The sequence below is a fragment of the Thamnophis elegans genome, chromosome 2 (genome assembly GCF_009769535.1).
Source record: "Thamnophis elegans isolate rThaEle1 chromosome 2, rThaEle1.pri, whole genome shotgun sequence".
Classification (NCBI taxonomy): Eukaryota; Metazoa; Chordata; class Lepidosauria; order Squamata; family Colubridae; genus Thamnophis; species Thamnophis elegans.
In genome coordinates, this window is record NC_045542.1 from 132,504,538 (window position 1) to 132,527,308 (window position 22,771).

At 36.8% G+C, this 22,771-nt stretch overlaps 1 protein-coding gene across 3 annotated transcripts in view; it reads right to left on the reverse strand.

The window, feature by feature from the left end:
- Positions 1-16,047: 16,047 nt before the first annotated feature.
- The window catches only part of MITF (melanocyte inducing transcription factor), a 182,440-nt gene continuing 175,716 nt past the window's right edge, over positions 16,048-22,771 (reverse strand). For all 3 annotated transcript variants that reach the window (XM_032211776.1, XM_032211777.1, XM_032211775.1), the window contains 3 exons: positions 21,706-21,781; positions 20,171-20,318; positions 16,048-17,455 (listed from right to left, as the gene is read on the reverse strand). In XM_032211776.1, the coding sequence (XP_032067667.1) occupies positions 17,048-17,455; positions 20,171-20,318; positions 21,706-21,781 (632 nt within the window). In that variant the 3' untranslated portion in view covers positions 16,048-17,047. The remainder of the gene's footprint in view (positions 17,456-20,170; positions 20,319-21,705; positions 21,782-22,771) is intronic.

Genomic DNA, 22,771 nt, shown 5'->3' on the forward strand with positions numbered 1-22,771 from the left:
AATTCACACGTGCTTGTTATCAAACATTTGAGTTTTTGACGTGGTTTTTTAATGTTTTACATTATGATAGTAAATCACCATGGAATAAATTATGTGTCTGATTTTATGTTCAGTCTCACTGTGTACCATCATAGGTTCTATAAACCTGGAATTGTTTTCTTGATGGCTGTTTTCTTGATACCAAGTCCTCTCTGGAATGACTGAAATAAGATTACTTTTGACCATTTGTCCCTGTTTTTGCATGAAGCGTCTCCTGAAATTTTGCATGATTTCTCCATTTTGCCATTTCCCCCCAAAAAGAGTTTAATTGACACCATCTGTGCTGATATGTTCAGAATGATACTTTTCCTTTAAGTCAGCCATAAAATAGAATTAGATTTTAGATTAGTTAAGTAATAAGCTACTGTATATTCATGTAACGACTTACCAATAAAAGTCTCCCTATTGTATATGAAGTTTTCTGCCAGCAATGCTGGGATGCTAGGATTTTTTTCAGGGATGTTAGGATCATTTCCGTGTTACATCTCTGGTTTAAGAATCTCAACTTTAATCTCAAGGAATATTTCTAAAAAACAAAAACAAACACCAGAGCAATAGAGTTTAACATGGAAATTATATATACCACAACCCCTGGTATGTCACATATATGTGACTTTAAAATATATACCTCTCACCCTGGCTGGCTGATAAGTAGTCGAGCTCTGTAGCTCAATGGTTAACACATCTGCCTAAGAGGCAATAGAGCACAGGTTCGATTCCCAACATGGGTATGGCTAGCTGATGAGAGCTAAATAGCTTGAAATAGATCTATGCTAGTCTATCTTTATTTATTTATCAGCACAAATACAACACAAATATAACAAAGGCAACAGTAAAAATATTGGGTTTCTGTCGTGATGGTCTCTTGTGACGAGCCGATGGACAGAGAATGGAAGCAGTTAGCTTCCTCCCATAATTGGGGCATACCAGGGGTTGTGACACTAAATATATATATTTATCCAGGGGAAAAGAACGGGGTCTGGTGTCATTTCATGCACTACCCAGATCCTGTGCATGCATAGATAAAGTTTCACTCACTTGTACAGCCCGGTTCCCAACAGGTCATGGACTGGTACCAGTCCATAACCGGCAGCTTGGGGAGCCCTAGATTAGAATATACAACTGAAGATGGAAATTATATGGGAATATCAACAATGACGCACATCAAGTTTATCAAGATCAGTTCTATAAGACAAACACAGGCATAAATGTAGCATGCATTCAGTAAACAAGATGAGTAATTGTCAAAGATGTATAAACTTTGTTGGCAATGTAAATGTAAAGAAGGAATCTTCTGCCATCTTTTTTTATAAAGCAAAGAAACACTGGCCAAAGATTTATATTTTAATACAGAAGATTCTTAAAGTAAAAATCAAGTCAGAGACTTTTCTTTTAAGCTTACTGATCAAAGAACTTGGAAAAAGAATTGGAATTTTTCTGTTATGAATGTTGATAGCAGCAAGAATGCTTTATGCACAAAAATGGAAAGATACTTTAATTTCTATCATAGATGAATGGCTGGAAAAACTGAGGGAACTAGCAGAGATAACTAAACTAATTGTTTTTATCAAAGCAAAGAACAAATCCAACTTGGTTTCATCTTGAAATCACTTCTGGATTTTGTTGCTTGAGATGGAAAAAATGAAGCTTTGACTTAAGTATGTAAAAATAAAAAGTTGAAGCTGTAATGTTGCTTCCTTATTCTACTGTGCAAAAAAAAAAAAGTTGGAAATCAATGCTTTTTCTCCCCCCTCATTTTCCCACTATTTCCATTTTCTTTTGTATGTTTATTATTTATTTATATTTAAAAAATAAGGCAGCAAACATATCTTGATAAGTTTTATGAAATTATTAATAAAATAAAAAATAAAAATAAAGGAAATGTGTATAATGCTTATTTATTTTTTAAATTTTATTTATTCAATTTTGAAACCACTCATCTCTCTCATAGAGGGACTACATGCACATTTCTTCATATTAGATTTTGTTTATAAAAAGGAATCACAACAACATACTCTGTTAAATATGGGGCATCTGTTTGGGGAGAGGGTTTATTTATTTATTGGCCCTGCAATAAATTATGTCATACATAAATACACACATATACCCAACATTCTCCTTAAGTTGTTTTACACTAATTGTTCCACTGGAATAGATATAATAATATCATTTTAAGACATTCAGGAAGAATGATTCTATAGCCCAGACTTCACTTCTGTGTGTGTGTGTGTGTGTGCGTGTGTGTGTGTATGTGTGTATTTGATACATACATTGGAAATGCAGTTCTTCAAAGTCCCAAGTTACAGTCTAAAAGTGCTGAAAGACACTGCACTAGGGAATGCTTATGCTGCAAAAGCCAAATATCATATAAAAGGATTTATTTATCCTATTTTTATTGTCTTATCCTGGATAATGAAAACTCTAAAAGCTTCTGAATCTGTGCCAAAATCTCTGCAAAATCTTCTACCTCTTCTTAACTTGTTATATGAATCCTAAGTATTGTTCACGGTATAGGATTTTTTTAAAAAACACCAAATGTGTATTTAGTATTTAGTAAACAGAAAATCAATACCTGATGTTCTATAAATATATGAAAAAAGTAATTAAGGATCTGAAAGCAAAATTATCTTTTTCTGATAGAATTTCAGTCCAACAATGGGGAACACAAAGGACAAGCAAAATAGCATTTTGATCAACACTGTAACAAGGAAGTTAAACAAATGCCTTCTTTGGCACTGGCTAGTAACCTTACTGAATTTGCTGGACTAGGTTAAATATTTTATTATTAAACAGTAATAGTTATTTTAACCATTAATTATAAATCATGGAAAGCAGGCATGTGGCGAAGCAGCAGGCCAGCCTCCAGTATACTCTTTATTCGTTTTACAAAAATTGCCTTAGGGCACCACCTGAACTATATAGATATTACAAATAAAGGTGTTTGCTGGATGCAAACCAGTGCCCTGAAAAAAAATACAAAAGTAAATGGCTGCAAGAATGGGAACTAGTAATGGGGATTTCAGAAAATAATCTCAATGCTGCCTCTTCCAGTAAATGCACATTTTATGACTTCCACCTCTACCACGAAGACCATCTTAGCAGGCAGCAAGCCTTCCCCTGGTAGCCATTTTGTGAGACCACTTATGACATGCTCTGGAGAGCCCAATTGTGCCTACCCTGAGGGTATAATATCCACCTCAATGGTTTCAGAAGGCTGCTATTTTGCAGTGACTTAAAACATTCAGACTCTTGGAAATGGGGGACTGTTATTCAAAAAAGAAAGAAACAATCATGCAATAAATGTTAGCCACTCAAATTTCTGCAAGTACCTTTGTCATAAAACACTAACTATAGAGCATAATAGTCATTCCCCAGAGCGAAGGAGACCAGAGGACCTTCAAGCAGAAAATAACACTTTTCCACAAATCTTTAGGCAGTCATGTTCTATCTTTCTCTCTAAACAGCATTTTGAAATATCAAAACAGTTCTTGAACAAAATATAAGCAGCCTTTCCTTTTGCATAATTTCAAGCTATAATTTAGAAATAGAGAATGCTGCGTATGTGGTTATTTGGCTGTCAGGTAAACCTTTGAAAGGAAGAAAAGAAGCACAGATAATACATTTTGAGTATTATCACTTGAGAGAAGAAACAAACATCATGTACAATTTCATAGTTCTCTTAAAAAGGGGGGAGGGAGAATTTTAAGCCCATTTGGAATATTTTCCCTTGTTTATTTCATTTTTTATCCATTGGGGGGGGTGGCAGATGAAAAGACAAAATGCTCCTGAAAAATGTTGTAAAATCCAGGGTGAAATTCAGCCGGTTTTGACTGGAAATTTTGAGTAGTTCGGAGAACCGGCAAATACCACCTCTGGCTGGCCTTAGAGTGGGGTGGGAATGGAGATTTTGCAGTATCCTTCCCCTGCCATGGCCCACCAAGCCACGCCCAGAGAACCAGTAGTAAAAAAAAATGAATCTCACGACTGGTAAAATCCCAATATAATGTGTGGCAAATCTCCTAAAATAACACTAAATAAGGTGAATAGAATAAAATAGAATAGAATAGAACAACAAAGTTGGAAGGGATCTTGGAGGTCTTCTAGTCCAACCCCCTGCATAGGCAGAAAACCCTATACCACTTCAGACAAATGGTTATCCAACATCTTAAAAACTTCCAGTGTTGGAGCATTCACAACTTCTGGAGGCAAGTTGTCCCTAATTGGGCATTAATTGTTATGTTAGGAAATTTCACCTTAGTTGTAAACATTGAGGTTTTTCCCTAAAGGTAAATAGGACTGAGCTATATGAAATTCCTAATCACTAATAATAGCAATGGTCATTGATCATGGCAAATCGCCAGTCAATTTGTGGACAATCTTCTATGGGATCCTTGGTGGTTTCTTAGCTTGGTTGTTTACTTGCAGACATTTCATTACCCAACTAGATAACATAATCAATACTGGAAAGCAGTAGGTTTTCCTCTCTGTTTATATATCGACTTTCCTTTCATTGTTGGTGTTGGCAGGAATTTCTCCAACTAATAACCCTGACACTTTATGCCTGTATAAAAATGTACATTACAAAATGTCAAAGATCTCTCAAGAAATCCCTGAGATAGCAGCAGACCGATAAAATCGAGGAGATTATAATTACGTACAAATGTTTGCAAGAAATGAAACAAGTGAGCAAACCTTTTAATATTTTCATTCTAGTTTTCTTTGTGAGAATTCCTCTGAATATCAGCATCCTATTTCTCTGTCTTCGCCTATTAAGAAGTAAGAATTGTTTTGTTTGATAGATCTAAACAAAAAGAGAAGAGAAAGTGTCTCAATCAAGTATATAAAAAATAGAACTAACTAGAAAACATCTTTTTAAAGTCAAAGAAATCGCAGGAAAATATCTAATGCAAGACTGTAAAATAGAACAATTACAATGGATGCTTTACAAATAGGAGCATAGCATGACAGAAATATTTGCAGAGAAAGAATGTGTTCAGGAATGAATTTCATGAGACAGTCAAATAAGAAAGCAAGATGTAATACCAAACTGTTTAAACCTTCAGGGGAAGCAATTAAAGTGCTAACCGTTTTGTGTCAACAAATGTAAAAGAAGACTGTTTGGCCTAGACACTGGAAAAGATTACTGTAGTGCATATGCAGAAAGGAGATGCAAGAGACAATGCAAATCACCGAACCATTGCTCTACTATCTTAGAACAACAGTTTGCTTAAGGTTTTACGCATGGTGAAAGGAACTCCAAATAAACAAGCACATTTAAGAAAAAGATAGAGTTTAGTTCTTCAATCTATTGTCAGATTATATAAAAGGAGGCTTACCTTTGTTGAATAGAATGGAATGGAATGGAATGGAATAGAATAGAATAGAATAGAATAGAATAGAATAGAATAGAATAGAATAGAATAGAATAGAATAGAATAGAATAGAATAGAATAGAATAGAATAGAATAGAATAGAATTCTTTATTGGCCAAGTGGGGACTGGATACACAAGGAATTTGTCTTCAGTGCATAAGCTCTCTGTGTACATAAATGATATAAGTGATAAATCATGATCATAGTCATCATAAATACAATCATCATGAATCATAAGGTATAATAGCGATATCATAGGATACTAAATAAGCAATCAATATAAATCATACTAGGAAACTAAATAAACAATAAAATTGTAAAGATACAAGCAATAAAGTTATAGTCATAAGTAGAAAAGGAAATAGGTAATAGGAAGAATTAGAAGAAGAATAGTAATACAATCTTAGTAAAAATTTTGACAGTGCTCTGGGATCAGTTGTTTAGCAAAGTGATGGCATGATGGAGGGATGTCTCTGTGTCTAGTTCTTCTGGTGTGGAATGTCCTTTTACGTCATTTTGAGGGTAGAAGTTGAAACAATTTATGTCCAGAGTGTGCGGGGTCTATAGATATTTTCTCAGCCCACTTTTTGACTCGTGCAGTAAACAAGTCCTCAATGGAAGGCAAGTCGGTAGCAATTGTTTTTTCTGCAGTTCCAATTATCCGTTGAAGTCTGTGTCTGTCTTGTTTGGTTGTGGAGCCAAACCAGAAAGTTATAGAGGTGCAGATGACAGACTTAATAATTCCTCCGTAGATTGCAGATTATTTGCAACAGATTGTATCAGAATGCTAATAGGAATGTCAGAAGAACTGCCCACTGTTAAAAGTAGTTTCACAATGAACAAGAAAGCATTGTAAAAAAAAATGACTTATTGAAATAGAGTGGACTTTATATATTTGAACAGTTACAACAGTAATAGGTTTGGAATAGATGATGGATGGCATCAACAATTAAATTAAATGCTGACAGTCTGAGATCTGCGGGAGTTTTATTTTATGAGAGATAGGAGACTGAAAAAGAGCTCATTATGAAAATAAAAATGGAAAGTTAAAAAAATCCTGGCAATGTCAACTTTGTGGTTAATGAACTTGCAATTGATGTGAAGAAATGTGATAGCCAGTTTAGTTTTCTTGGGGTCAAAATAGCTAAATGAGCTGAAAAGTAAAAAGAAGACTAATCCTAGTGAGAAAGGCAACGACAGACTTGGATAAGGATGAAGGATAAGGATAGTTATCTGCTATTTAGGATCAGAAAAGTAAAAACAAGTGTGTCTCGCCCCCTTCCCAGTGGTCATATGTGGCTGTGGAAAAATGAACATGAAAAATAGTGAGAAGAAAAAGATAAGACACTTTTCAGTTATGACTCTGGAGACAGCATGAAATCTAGCATTGATGGCCATCCCAAAGGTGTTTTTTTTTCCAAAATTCAACTGGACTGTCTTTGCTTTTGCTTGAAAATGTTTTGCTTCTCATCCAAGAAGCTTCTTCAGTTCTGAAGTTTGGGTAATGAAACATCTGCAAGAAGCCAGCCTAGCCACTCACTCACTGTATGAATTTCAAGAGCAATGAGTCAATCAGTCCTGGGTCAAAGAAAAACTGCCTGCTTGAGTTGATGATCTATGCTTGCCTGTTCTTTGGACACAGTGCAGACATCCTTAGGATTGCTCTGTAAGCCAAAAAACTCTTGATGAGCACATTTACTGTTTCCATATAGACTGGAACCTAAACAAAAATCACTATTTCATCTCCCAGGGCTTCTTAGTAAATTAAAGAAAAAACCTTGGCATTGGCAAAGTGGGAGGACAGGCAACCTATGCTGTAGGCCATCACATCTAGTGTCTAAGTTACCTCCAAATTCTAGAAATAATTCATCAGAACTGTCAGATCACTAAAACCCTTCCTAGGCTTTTGCTGAAAACTCACTGGGTCCACAAAGTACCCAATACAGATAAACTTGATCTCCTTGATTAGTTTCCACCAATTACTTCTTGTCCTACCCTCAAGTGCTTTGGAAAATAGCTTGGCTTTGTCTTCTTTGTAGCAGCCTCTGAGATATGGGAAACACTGCTTTCATGTCACCCCAGTCCTTCTTTTCATCAAACTAGACATACCCAGTTCCAGCATGTTTTAGCCTCCAGTCCCCTGATCATCTTTGTTGCTCTTTTCTCCATTCTTTCTAGAGTCTCAACATCTTTTTTACATCGTGACAACCAAAACTGGATGGAATATTCCAAGTGTGACCTTACCAAGGCATTATAAAGTGGTATTAACACTTCATGTGATCTTGATTCTATTCCTCTGTTTATGCAGCCTAGAACTGATTTGGCTTTTTTGGTAACTGCAGCACCCTGCTGGCTCTTATTTAAATGGTTCTCCACTAGAACCTCCAGATCCCTCTCATAGTTACTACTATTGAGCAAGGTACCACATATTCTGTACCGGTGCAATTTCTTCTTCTGTAAGTCATCTGGGTATAATTTTGGGGTATTGTAATTTGAAGAAATGAATGGATTCATCCAGAGGTGGGAAAACCTGCTCTAGAGCTAGATCAGGCTATGTTCTCAAACATATTTACATATTGTTGGGTTAGCCTTTTATTCCTTGGAATATTTTCTGATGAAATTTTAATGTTGGTGTTATAATGAAATATAAATATATTTTTAGTTATACTGAAAAATTACATACACTTATTTGTCAATATTATTATTCATCCTACTCCTGAGTGGGCTTATTGGTGTGCCTGTGATTTGTAGTTGCCCTTTGGGATAAGCATATCTTTTGGCTAAATTCTTTCCCTATAATTCTCATCTAAATGTAAAAACAAAAAAATATTTAAAACCATGAATAATATCAGCATCAATTTCACAATATAGATTAGGCAGCTCAATGTGAAATGGTTCAATTCTTGTCTCTCATCAGCTGAGACTTCCAATGACGCAAATTACATGCTACTTTCAGACAAAAGAACTTACAAATTGGAGTTACACATTAGAGCAATACGAATTTCCTTGGTCCATGTTGAATTAGGCTTGATCATATGGAACTAATCTAATATGGATGTTACATTAGTTCTGCATTTGTCAGAGAAATTATGTAAAGCTGCAACATTTAATAGAAATAACAAAACTAGAATGCAGGTTCCAGCTATACAGATTTATCTTTCTTAGAACTTCTCCAAGATCAATTTTCCAGCATTATCATCATTGCCTTCTTTCCATGATGAATTTAGATGCCCTTTTCTAAAGGGGTGGCTGTCCCATGAGCTTTGAATGATCAGAAAAAAACTATGTACTGTTCATAGATCTTGTGACCTATGTAAGAAATGGATAGCTGAAACTAAACATAGAAATTGCTGGATTGTTCAATAGTGAAATCCATTTATTTCCTCTAATTGTTCTCTCACATCTTCTAAGATGCTTTTGTTTTTTAAGTCAGTAAAAGATAGCAATGAATTTCTATGTAATTTAGCTGCAGTCCTGCCTAGATCAGTTTGAATTGCTGATACTTTCCCATATCTCAGTTTTTCCCATTTTCTCTGCTAATAGGTTAGCCTCCTTTCCAAAATGACTCCATCTTAATTCTTTTGAGGTGTCTTCTTTCTCAATAGCAAAATGTACCCACTTCCTTTATACTTTCAAGACTGATTTTCTTGCTTTTACCTACTTTAACAATATTCCATTAGCTGTTACCCACTCTTCCCTCATTTTAGTAGAGGGCACAATGGCTTAGTGATTGAAGATGCTGAGCTTGTCAGCTGGAAAACTGACAGCTCAAGTTCAAGACCCGAGTGCAGCATGATGGGGTGAGCTCCTGTTACTTGCTCCAGATGGGGTGAGCTCCTGTTACTTGCTCCAGATCCTGCCTATCTAGCAGTTTGAAAGCATGCAAATGCAAGTCGATAAATAGGCACCACTTTGGTGGGAAGGTAACAGTGTTCTGTGTGCCTTGGCATATAATATTTGCTGGCCACATGACCAAGGAAAGGATCTTTGGATAATCCCGGATCCCTCGGCTAAGAAATGTAAATAAGCATCACCCCCTAGAGTCAGACACAATGGGACAGGGGGAACCTTTATCTTTATCTTTTAATTATCTGTTTCCCGCCTTTCCTTTATTTTAGGCTCCTTTTGACTTCAAGCTTTGTGATAGACTTTAAACAACATTTTCAGAAATATTTCATTGTCAGGAATAGGAAACTTTCAGGTCTATGGCTACTTTAATGGGACCATTAGTCTAATGTTGAAAGCTCTCTTCAGAAATCATTTCAAGATTCCAGCAAGAGATAAATATCTTTTCTTTAGGAAGGAGGGCAGGAAGAAAGGAGTGGGGGGGAAGGATAGAAAGATTAAATAAACAAACTGAAGTGTGGGTTGTCATCTCTAAGGCCCTTCACGGTTCAAACCCTTGCTAGCCTTAGGATCACTTTCTTCCAATAACATCTGCCTTGTTACTAAATTCAGTGAAGACAGCTAGCACTCTATCTCCTTTATCAGGGATTATCATCCCTGAGGGAAAAGTACGACTCCTTTTTTTTGAACAGATTGTCCCAAGATAGCAGGCCTGAAGAACAGTTTTTTTTTTCATTTGAGGTCATTGATTATACAGTAGTATTCCTGACTGGTTTGATTAATTAGTATGGGTGGTTTTTTGTTTTCTTCTCCTTTGAATTTATTTGTTGTTGGTTTGCTATTCTTTTATATCACTTTGTTAATTGTTTTAAATCTGAATTTGTGATAATGGGAACCCGAAGATCCTCAGAGTTGGTGTTGATATTAACATCCCATAAGCCTTGTAAAGTCAGACATACATGTAAAGTCTCTTTAGGAAATGGGATCTTGTAATTCTGGGTATATGACTGTATAGACGTGTCATTCTGAGAATATTCTTAAAGTGTCAATGACACCCACAGGGGGATTAGAAGCCACAATGCATAGATAATATGAGAAAGTACTAGGATTATGTAGCTATTGAGTGATCCCAGGAAAGACATAACTACTTTATGGTGTTAAATAAAGTCATACTTTTGCACAATCTAAGATATCTTTTGGAGTCCAAATCCGAAATACTCCATATACCTGGTAGGAATAGAGCTGGATTCCCTTCCTCCTCCCCCTCCTCTCCCTCCCCCTCCCCCCTCTCAGGATATGAAAAAAATTAATTACACCAACATTTAAATTGTCACTATTTATTTATTTGGATTGAACTTGTTTATTATATCATCCTACCTATAATAATACATATAGTTGTGTGGTGCTTTATTTTCATTCATTTTCAGAATAAGTGAAGATAGCTTTACAGATTATAGATTAATGGTGTTGGAAGGGACCTTGTAGGTCATCTAGTTCATCCCCCGGCCAAGCAGAAAACCCTACATCATTTCAGACAAATGGCAGTCCAGTCTCTTCTTGAAAGCCTCCAGTGATGAAGCTCCCACAACTTCTGAAGGCAAGCTGTCCCTTTGGTTGATTGTTCTCACTGTCAGAAAATGTCTCATTTTTAGTTTGAATTTCTCCTTGATCAGTTGCCATCCATTATTCCTTATCTGGCCTTCAGGTGCCTTGGAAAATAGCTTGACCCCCTTCCTCTCTGTGGCAGCCCCTTAAATATTGGAACACTGCTATCATGTCTCCCCTGGTCCTTCTCTTCACTAGACTAGTCAAGCACAGTTCCTATAACCGTTCTTCATGTTTTAGTCACCAGTCCCCTAATCATCCTGGTTGCTCTTCTCTGCACTTTTTCAAATGAAATATTTAACAGAATTATTTGGAGTCTGAAATGAAAAAAAAATGCAGGAAATTCAAAGAAAAAAACTCGGATTATTCCTGCTGCTTAAAAAAATTGTGGAACTGAAATCTAAACATCTGGAAGGCTGCAGAATGATACTGAACGGTGTCTTAAAATTATCCAATCATGGTTATTTTTGCAGCTATTTCCTTTTTTTTTCTTTTTTATGTTCCTTATTCTGTAATTTGTCCATATGTTACACTTTGCCAAAAAATATGGACCATAGAGAGTGCACTAAGATGGATACAACTTTGCCTATGTTATTTAATGCATCTATAGTCATCATGACTGCAAGTGAAACAGAAATATCATGTACCTCTTAGTAAGGGAAGAAAGCAGAGTTTAGGCAACCTGCATGCTTGCTAAACATATATGCTAAGGGCTAGAAGTTGATGGGCAACTTTGAGATCTTAAATCTTCCTTCATATGGATTTGAAACTGAAAGACCATCAAACAGGACTATTCTTTGGTCACATTAGAGGATACAAGAACTTTAGTTCCATTCCAAACTTCATTGTTAAGAGAGCATATGGTTTGTAATTCTGAAATAGGATTAATCTCAACTGGATACCATATTTTTAATAAAACCTTAAAAGCAGAACATTATAGTTTATAGGACTGATCTTGGGCTTAATGTGAAAAGAAATAAGTCCATTTATTAAATATTTTGGTTCAAGAAGTGTTCTTACTTCAAGAATGTTTACTTCCAATGACTGGTGAAACAACTAAAGATTCTGGTACAGCTTATTATCAGACAGTTGGGGATATTTAGTCACTTGAGTTTTGGTTTGTTTAAGTGGTAACTGAATTTTAAGATGTATACCAGCTCTGCCAGTCATTTAGCTGTTCCTGTAAAAACAATGAGTATTTCTGAAGGCTAAAAATTATGCAAAGCAGAAAAAAATGTGAATTTGGCTTCAATCAGGAAGATGTTACGCAGGTTTTTTTAAAAAAACAAATAGTGCAGAGATTATATTATCTCTGCTTTCAGATGATGGCCACCATTTATGAAAGCAGTCTGCTTTTTAACAATAATGTTAAAATTATTTGTAAAGAGTTTATTAGGTATTTACCTATGCTGCTGGGAAAAAATGAAAAATGATATTCTCACTATCAGCAAATTATGAAAAATCAATACATTGTAGTGTCACGTCAAGCCTACTAGATGGCAGGCAGGCAGGCAGGAATAGTTCATATGAAGCAAAGTTCTACAATCCAAGGTATTCTTTGTTATTCATATTCACAAGTTAACATCAGAAGTCATTCTCTGGTTTAAAACAGATCATTCTATCACACTCTACATGAATTATGAAATCATTACATTAAAAAAACCACTTTAATTCATCTATTAGGAACAGTTCAAATTATTTAATTGGTTTACATAAACCTGACCCATAATTTACAGTGCGATGGATCATACACAACTTATTGCTGCGGCCAACAGCAGATGAAAAGATTAACAGTATGGTACTAAACATCCAGAACTAGAGGCAGTAATCCATATATCACTTTTTCAAGATACAGAGGCCTTTTCTACTATCAATTTCTTTTTTTCCACCAGTGCATTTTGTGTCCAACCATGTGATAAGTGCATTATTTTGTGCTTTGTTGTTTGTTTCTTTTCTCCCAAAGGCTTTTTAGGCAAAAGAGTTAGTATTGCTTTTTATAACTGTTTCAAAATACTAAGGAAGCTGCTCATGGCACTAACAAGTCTTTGTGATTTTGGCAAAAATGAAATTGAACTCCATGTCCGAACAGCCAATAGCAGTAGCAATAGCAATAGCAGTAGACTTATATACCGCTTCATAGGCCTTTCAGGCCTCTCTAAGCGGTTTACAGAGAGTCAGCATATTGCCCCCAACAATCTGGGTCCTCATTTTACCCACCTCGGAAGGATGGAAGGCTGAGTCAACCCTGAGCCGGTGAGATTTGAACCGCTGACCTGCTGATCTAGCAGTAGCCTGCAGTGCTGCATTTAACCACTGCGCCACCTTGGCTCTTAGCCACTTCAGGATTCTCTTCTATTTTTCTCTTCTGGGTTCATGCAATCCTTGTACTTTGAGATTCAGTAGAGTTTAATTCTCTACCATGTACCTGATGGCCCTGACATCTCTCTTTTAAAAATGCAACACACACTGAAAGCCTAATCAGATTGGGGATTTGGGTTCTAGATGATGATGATGGAACACCCCCCCCCCAAAAAAAAAATCCTTTGGGGCCATGTGTTACACCGGCAGGTTTGGCATCAGTCTTCTAGATTTGATTTGCATGAATTATAAGTGGACAATATGAAAATTCCAAGGTAAGCCCATTACAGGGAAAACCCAAAGAAAAATAGTGAATAGCTAGTGAGAAAAAGGCCAATTACTGTCTGTCATGTTGCAGACTGCGAAAAGAGGAAAAGCTCTGTATTCTAAACAGCATACAACAGGAATCGTGGAATGCAAACACTTCAACTAAGGGGATCTAAGATGATAAGATTGCATTTCCATTAAGGTGTGAGATGCTCTAAATTCAGTGACAGGGCACAGTTACATTTTATTTAGGTCTAAGGGTCTCTCCCTTGATTCAAAATACTACAAAACAGAATCCGGCAGAATGTTGTTGTTGGGTTTTTGTTTTTTTGTTTTAAAGCAGCCTTGTTTCACCATGGAGGCTACGTATGCTGTATGTTACGTTGCAGCCACAGAACTTGACACCGAAGCAGAATTTCTGTTATTAAAAATCTTAGGTTCTGTTTTCTCCCTCCAGAAGAAATAAGGATATTCCTAGTCCTTATGTATGCAAAGGCAGATTTGAAAGCCCATAAAAGTAATGCCTGATAACAATATTAATAATAAACCCCACAGAATTCAGAGAGTAGATTACAAACTCCATGCCTCTTCTCGCGGTCCCCACCTTAATCCCCACTCTTGTGTGCACTGAAAACAGCCTTAGACCTTCATTGGATCGGCATGATGGACATTCCGACAATTACATTAAATGGTTTGTGCAAAAAGAAGCAAATATGTATGTTCAATATGCATAATTTACACTGTTTGCATTGAAGTTAAAAGGAGAGAAAAATGTTGTATCAAGAATGCTGACTCCTGCAAAGCATGTCCAGATCCAACTCTCTATTCACTTAAAAAAAGGAGGGGGGGGAATACCTTATAATACAAGACATTGGCATCACTTAGGATCAAGCTATGGCCTGCTTGGTTAGGCTTTGAACAGCATTCTCTCCCAAAGTCAGAGATACTTAAAAAAATAATTATAAAAAGAAAAATATCAAGAATTCAGTCCACAACAAAATGCTAACTACAGTTAGATAGTACATGGCAAGTTTCATGCAACCTACTGCCTCCAAATACTGTCTAGGAACATCTCTGATGGGCATCAGTTTGGAGAAAGTAGATCAATGGCGACAATAGTTTGTTTATCGTCTACTGAACTTGAGGTTTCTGCTGTGCATGGGCTGAATATTCATTCCCAGATTATATTGTTTTGCAACAATATAATTAACTTGCAAAAAATACTGAGCTGATTAAAGTTTCTTAGCAATAAAAGCATTCAAATTTCTACTCCTATCTTACGGATACAATATTCTTAAATATTATCAGCGTTCAGGTAGCCAGTTTGCAGCAAACTGAGTCATTGATGAGCTCAAAAAAATACGTTGAGGTTAAAAGAAAAGGTCTTTACTTCAAGTCATCTTTTCTGCCTCTTAAGAGATCAGCAAAGCTGAAAACAGGACCAGGCCCCATTTCCATTGTGCAACTCGGCTTAGAGAGCAGCACAATTCGGCCTGAGTGGTTTCAAGGAGGTTTCATAAAGCAAAAAGTGCATGGCACCTCATGATTGCGGAGCTTTATTTTACCACAACTTGATCAGCGTTTCTCACTAGCATTCTACAGGCTTATCTTTGACCAGTAGCCCAGACTTCCTGAATACGTAAGCAAAGCAGATCCAGACACGGGAGTTAAAAAAAAAAAAAAAACTTTAGGAAACGCAAAGACTGTGGGAAGATCAGAAACTCTTTGTTTCGTGACCTAAGCCCAAAAACTACCCCTGTATGATTCCTTCCCTTCTCCCCATAATTTCTCCTACATCACACTTCAGTCATAGTTCATAAGGATTACAGCTAAATTTAAGGCACTTCATTCTCCAGGAGATAGGATTCCATGCTATGGTGGAGGCTTATCTCTTGCTCAACTGGTTAGATTATACAACCTCTGTATAAAATAATTAGGCAAGGTTAAGGTTAGGGGTACAGGCGCCACTACTGTTATTGCATAGGCCTACACCAGAGTAGATAATGCACAGAACATGCTCTTACAACAACACTGTTGCATGGTTAAATCTAACATTGTTGGGCTCAAAACACAGTCACCTGAAGATACAGTCATTTTTTTCCCAGCACGATGGCTGAAAAGTGTAATACGGTATGAAAGAACATAGCAACCTTATTTTCAACAATATTACTGTCACGAAAAAAAAAAAGAAGAGCATGTTGGGGTTTCCCCCATTCCCCAAACTTTTTGTTTTACACTGTTTTGTTAACTAGATTAAATCTGTGTTACTATTTAAACTGTCTGTGTCAAAACATTCCTTTCAAAGAAGACTGTAATATACAAAATAGCCACAAATCCACTCATGAAAAGACAGGTACCTGCATCAAAGCTTATACTGAAATGTGCATTAAAAAAAAAGTAAAACAATCCATTCAGTGGAGCTTGTGTGTGTGTGCCTTCCAGTCAGTTTTTGATTCCTGGCAACTGCCTGGAATTTTCTTGGCAAGATTTTGGAAGTGATTTGCCCTTGTCTGTTTCCTAGGGCTAAGAGAGAATAATTGGCCCAAGGTCACCCATTTGGCCTTGTGCCTAAGGCAAGATTAAAACTCATGGTCTCCCAGTTTCTAGTCCGGGGCTTTAACCACTACACTAAACTAGCTTTCTTTCAGTGAAATTTAACTGACAAAAACTTGATGCAATGGCTAGACTGCAGTGTTTCTCAAGAAACACTGGGCTAGAGGCATTTTCTTATTTAAAAAATGTATTCAGAATGAAATGTTGAATAAAAAATTGAAAATTTCATTTAAATCAGGTATTTGTACCACATTTTTTAAAAAAAAAGATGAAATAATTTTTTATGCCCTGTTGAGAGAAAAATACTAAGTTTGTATTATGAAGTCTTGTATAATATTTTTTTAAAAAATAATTTCCTCATGATTATTTAAAGGTAATGCTTTTTGAAAAGGTGAGACGTAATTTTGAAGAGTGCTCGCTTAATGGATAATAATAGGAACTTAAATATCACTGAATCTTGGCATTAAATCTAGCTTGAACTGTACTTAAAATCAGTTAGTTTCTGTACAGGTAACCTGTTGATGCATGTATAGTATCTATCACCGTGGGAAAGATTATAGGAATTAATAGATGCTGTATACTTTTTTTTTTAAAGGAGGCACTATTAAGTCAACAGAAAAATAGTTTATACAAAGCTCATTTTCTTTTTGGTTTCTATACATTCTTCTTCATTTCACTTCCAAGTCACTTTACTTAGTTATACTGAAGTTTCCTCTTTAGTACATTTTGCTGATCTGTGGAGGTCTATTGCTTCTGAGTAGAGATGAAATCATGTGGAGTTCCTTGATGATCCTAGTTCACAGATACAGTACTACACTTTGGAAGCACTGGAGTTATAAAACAATATACAAGTCTTTTCAAACATTAAAAAAAAGTCACATATACGCTGAGCTATCCGTAGACTTATATATTCAAATATTAGGGGGGTAAGGGAGAAGAAAAGTTACTTTAATCTACTGATCAGGAAAAGCGAAGAAGTTTGTGAGAGGCCTATCTAAGGATATCCACTAACAAGCATGGTCAGTGTCTTCCATGCTTACACTGCTACTCCGGCTACTTGTTTTTGACGCTCCGGGAGAGACCGACGATAGGAGTGGATCAGTAACTCCGACGGGAGACAGGGTGTCATCCATCAACATATCTTCCAGTTTAGACCCCATTTTGGGAGGGACGGCGTAAGTGCTTGTGGCCGATTCTGTCACGTTTGCCAGGCCGCCATTGAAAGTGATGGTGCCGTCGGTAAGGTCAAGAGTAGTCGTGGAAGAAAGCGCAGGATGGTGTTGCTGTAGGATTTCCTGGCTGCAGTTGTCAAGCACAGGCTCTTGTTTGATCAGCCGGTTTACCATTTCTGGAGAGCAAAGGCCCGTGGCTGGCATGATGGAAAGTCCGTGAGCTCGAGCCTGCATCTCAAGCTCCTGTTATGAAGAGGCATGAAAAACAAGAAATGCATTGGAAAGGTTTAAAAAAAATGGCAACTTCAGAATTCAACATTTAAATTCTTAAGAGCAGGCAAGCCTTCTATTCCAAACCCTCTTATAACTAATTATATTGGTCATCCGATACAGATTTCTTTCTAAATGCAGGCTATGGGAAAAGGCCAGTGGTCAAAATGGAAAATACAGCAGAGTACACAGGGAAGAAAAGATGATAATTATTGCTTTTCCATCATAGTGCCAACATTAAGAAATTACAATATACGAAGGGAAGCAGCTTTTAGTGTCTGTTTGAGAATAAGCAGAAGATCGGTATATCTTTCATGCAATTTCCTCTCTTCACTATGCTCTCTATAATGTTTCTGTGTGATTAAAAAATTGCTCTTAATACTGTTCCTAGCAAATGGGATATAGAGACGATCCGCAATCTTTCTGGCTTGCGGACCAGCAACAGTGGTGGTGATGGGGGGGGGGGGGGAGAAGATGGTTTTGTGTGTGAAATCTAATCCTGCACATGCATCAATGGAGCTTCGTGTGCTTGCTTGATGCTTGCACAGCCCGGTTCCCAATGGACCAGGTTTGGGGATCTCTAGGATAAAAGAAAAGTGTCCATGGTAGTTGTTACTTGAAAGCAGTGATGGCTAACATTTTTCTCCCCGGGTGCCGAAAGCACGTGCACGCTGTTGTATGCACACGTGTGCCCACACCGACAATGCAATGCCCCTCCCATGTGCCCCACTCTCTGCACATCTGCATGTGACCCCCCCATGGTTCCCTCACCCCACTGCATGCGTGCATGACCCCTATGCTCACCCTGCGCATGCCCGTGCAATCCCCCCTTTTGGCTTTCCATCCCAAAACAGCGCTGGGGGGAGGGAAGGCCTCCCATCCCAAAACAGCACTGGAGAGGGGGGAAAGTCTTGCAACTCAAAACAATGCTGGTGGTGGTGGGGAATCTCCAGAGATCTAGGAAGACATGGGCTGCAGAAAGTGAGGAGAATTGTATGCGTGTGCACCTCCTGCCTGCAGGACAAACCCGAAAATCAGCTGGCTGGCGGGAAGCGCGCGTGCTGGACAACAGCTTGTGTGCCCGTAGAGGGGCCTCCATGTGCTACCTGTGGCATGCGTGCCATAGATTCGCCATCACGGCTCTAAAGCATGGGTGTCCAACCTTTGGGTTTGCCTGGACCACAGAGAGTGAAGAGGAAGTGTCTTGGGCCACATACAGTTCTTGATAACCAAATTTATTCCTAGTTATTATACTTAAGCAAATAACTCTCTTTTATTATAAAATGCTTTCTTCCTTTTCCCTAACAAATAAATTACATTCATGTGTAACTTTGAAATAAACTATTTTGCTGCTACATTTCCCAACAACATTCTTAAAGAAATCTAGAATTTTATATCAAATTCAAGCCTTAGGATTTGATTGACGGGGAAGGTAGGTGGGATTTCTATTCCTTTTAGGGCACTGAAAAATAACACCTCATCTAATTTGTAGGTAAAGTGTCACTAAAACATCCAAGCATACTAAGATTTTGCCTCAAGTCCCTTATCAAGTAACATTTAAAGTATCTGTTGCCACAGGTATGACTAATAAGCCTAGAACAGGGGTGTCATACTGGCGGCCCGCAGGCCAGATCCGTAACGTGCAGGCCACACCCATCCCGGCTCCACAAAGCCCAAAAAATGTCATGATACGTCGCGATATGTCACGTGATGTGATCAAGTTTGACACCCATGGCCTAGAACATAAAGAATATATAGGTAGTCCCCAACTTACAACCATTCCTTAAGCACAAAGTGGCAATACCACTTAAAAAAGTGGCTTATGACCGATTCACACAACTTATGCGCATCCTCAAGTTCATTTGATCAAAGTATGGAGGCTGGCATGTACTTATGATGGCAATAATGTCCCAGGGTCCCATGATTTCCATTTGCGACCTTCCCAGCCAGTTTCCAACAAGCAAAGTCAAATGGGGAAATCCCAGTTTCACTTAATGACTAATGATTGATTTAATCGCTGCACTGATTTGCTTATCAAACATGGCAAAAGAATTAAAATCGGGTGCCAGTCACTTAACAATTGTCTTGCTTAGCAACAAACATTTTGGTCATAAGTCAAAGATGACCTGTATCTATAACCATGAGGGAATGGAATCATGCTTCTGGCATGGCCCTGCTTTCATATGCATCATCAGTTCTGTGGCCGAGGATCAATTAAGGACCTTGAATTTTGCAGGGTGAAGGGTATGGCAGGCACAGTGCACCTGAGAATTATAGTTTCATGGATCAGGTAAAAGTGGAATCTATGATAAAATGAAAACTCTTACGTTTCATTTACTGTATGTGCCCACAAAAGCGATGGCAGAATGTTCAACCCTACCTATGTCTGTGTGCACAAAATTTTATAATCTAACCTTTATGAATGCTTGCAGAGTTACAAATAGAATTATCCAAAAACTGTTTTCATGTACTTATGATCATTGCTTCCAGACTGATTAATATTCTAGAACCATTCTGCAAATCCAATAACCTTAAATAGTAGCAATTATAGCATTAATTTTCATTTAGGTTTTTAACCTTTTTTTATTCTGTCCTCGTCTCAAAAGAGGCCTTGATAGAAAAGGTTAATATACATCAAATTAATAAACAATCATACAGCTTGTAACCTTTATATATTAATTAGCAAACCTGTATTCTGAGCAAAAGATGTCTATTAGCATGTTCCAGTTTCTTTTGCCTATTCTCTAGCTCTTTTGTCCGTTGCTGTTCTCTCTGCAATTTACGGATGTAGTCCACAGAAGCTTTTAAAATAGTTCCCTTGTTCCAACGCATGTCTCTGTAAGAGTAATCCAGATCATTATGCCTATAAAGAAACACTAATAACAGCAGGTAGAAGCACTTAGCTAACCTTGGCTGGCCTCAAAAGCTAAACAGGGTTAGTTAGACTGTCTATGGAGATTCTCAATCATCCAGGTCATGGTTGTCCCAAAAATGCTTTTCCAAAAGACAACTTTCTTGGGGTTTTTTTCCTTGAAAACCTTTTGAAGAACTGAAAAAAATCTTGGTTGACAAGTGAGAAGTTTTCAAAGAAAAAAAAAAGTCCAGGTGCCTTTTGAAGAAACACCTTTGGGTCAGTTAGATTAGGAGGTCAAAAAACTACCAGGCTCCTGGCAACAGCATCAACTAGAAGTGGCTCATACCCCAAGCAAATCTCACAGTTCAGATGACTTAAATTTATTCAGCAAGAGGTTCAAGGAAGAACACAATAATTCCAGCAAGTATCTACTTTGAAAGCAGGAACTGTATTCAGGTGAATTAGGACAGGAGGTTTCTTATTCTTTTTATTGTATTTTTTCAATTTAAAGGGAAGGAGATTACACCTGTTGATTGTTTTGGTAATGGATAGACGGCTTCTTAACCATCTGAGAACCACTTCTCACAAACACATCCCAAATGATGGCAATGGCAACTGATTCCCATACTGGTGCCAAGAAAACCACATGGCTGGTCAACAATTGAATTGTTGAGGGTTCTTTAGTTTAAAGAACTGTGGTGGTAAGGAGGCACACAACCCACACAATTGCTATGCAAAAATCATGTTCTCCAAAAATGTGATTAAGCAAGCAAGACAAAATAATTACAACAAAATAAATATTAAATTTAGTGCAGGAGGGAGTGGATGGCTCTTTCGCTAACAACTGGTAAAACACATTTTTGGTTACACATGGAATGCATTACTCTGCCTTGACACTATTAAACAATGATTATAAACTTTTTGCTGCAGTTTTGACAGACAGATTAAAGGAGGTTTTACGGGTACATATTCATGAAGATCAATCTGGCTTTCTGCCAAAAAGACAGTTAAGGGACACTGTGAGGACTGTGTTGAACATTATTGAATATTTACAATATCATAATGAGAAACAGGCAGTTTTAATATAGGCAGGGTCTAATGAATATTTCATGGAGGTGCTTCAAAGTTATACTTTTCCCAGAAGTGAAGCAACCACCTCCTCCTCCTCCTCCTCCTCCTCCTCCTCCTCCTCCTCCTGCTCCTCCTCCTCCTCCTCCTCCTCCTCCTCCTCCTCCTCCTCCTCCTCCTCCTCCTCCTCCATCATTGTTACATGTGTAGTCAAAATGACGTATTTCTGCTAAATAGAACAATTATCCAATCATTTCTTAAAAGCAATGTACCTTCCTGGAGTAATTTATTATATACTTACGGGTCATTTGATTTCGGTATCAGAGTACCAAGTTCTTTTATGCGATCATTAATATTGAATCGTCGTCTTCTTTCAACTTTTAAGAAAGCAGTATAAAATTAGGAATCAGTGAGAGAAGAGAACATTTGAAAAAATAACAAACCACCTTTATTATTACCTGATCCCTAAATTCAATTAAAGAAAATTACAATAGATTTATCAACGCAGCACCAAATTGGGCAGAATAAAATTTCTATATATCCACAGACTCCAAAAATCAAATTAAAACCACTTTATTATTTAATTATTAAATTATTTAATTATTATTTTTTCATTTAGAAATTGTCACATCAGAAAAGATTTTGGCATAAATATACAGCAAATGCCTTTAGAGAATAAATACATCAAGAGAGCCTGAAATTTAAAAAAAAAATTCTATGACCTTTAAAATAATTTAAATCTATGTAGCTAGATTTCTGTGACATTAAGCATGGAGAAGCCAACAATATTAAAGAAGTCTGCTTAAAAATTCAAATTTTGTATAATATGCAGATGGCTTTACAATGAATATATTTTACTATTTGCATCTAGCTATATAGATTTAACAAAGCTCTACTCCCAGCTAACATATACACTTTTTTATATTTATATCATTCATAATCAATTCTTAATTTTGGGAACATATATAGGCTTTGGTACAGTGGAATGATAAAGATATTATTGAATTAATTATGCTAGATTAAAATGACTTCCTACTAGCCCTTTACTATGTGTGTTAAGGATGAAAAACAAACAATCAGAGATTTTATTATCTTATTTGATGTTTTCAGTGTCACTTTGGCTTTTTTATTTCAGCCAAAAATTATTTGGAAATGTAAAGGAATCAAATATACAGTAACTCTATAAGAATATAGTATTTTTATATTACAGAAGCTAAACAAACACTGAAGAAAATTATTAAATTCCTTATAAAATAGGCTCATGGTATCAAAGTAATGTTTTTAAAACCAAGTAACAAAATAAATATCTAATTCCCTGTACAGAAAGCTCAATTAGACATTTAAAAATATTTAAGTAATTATATTTT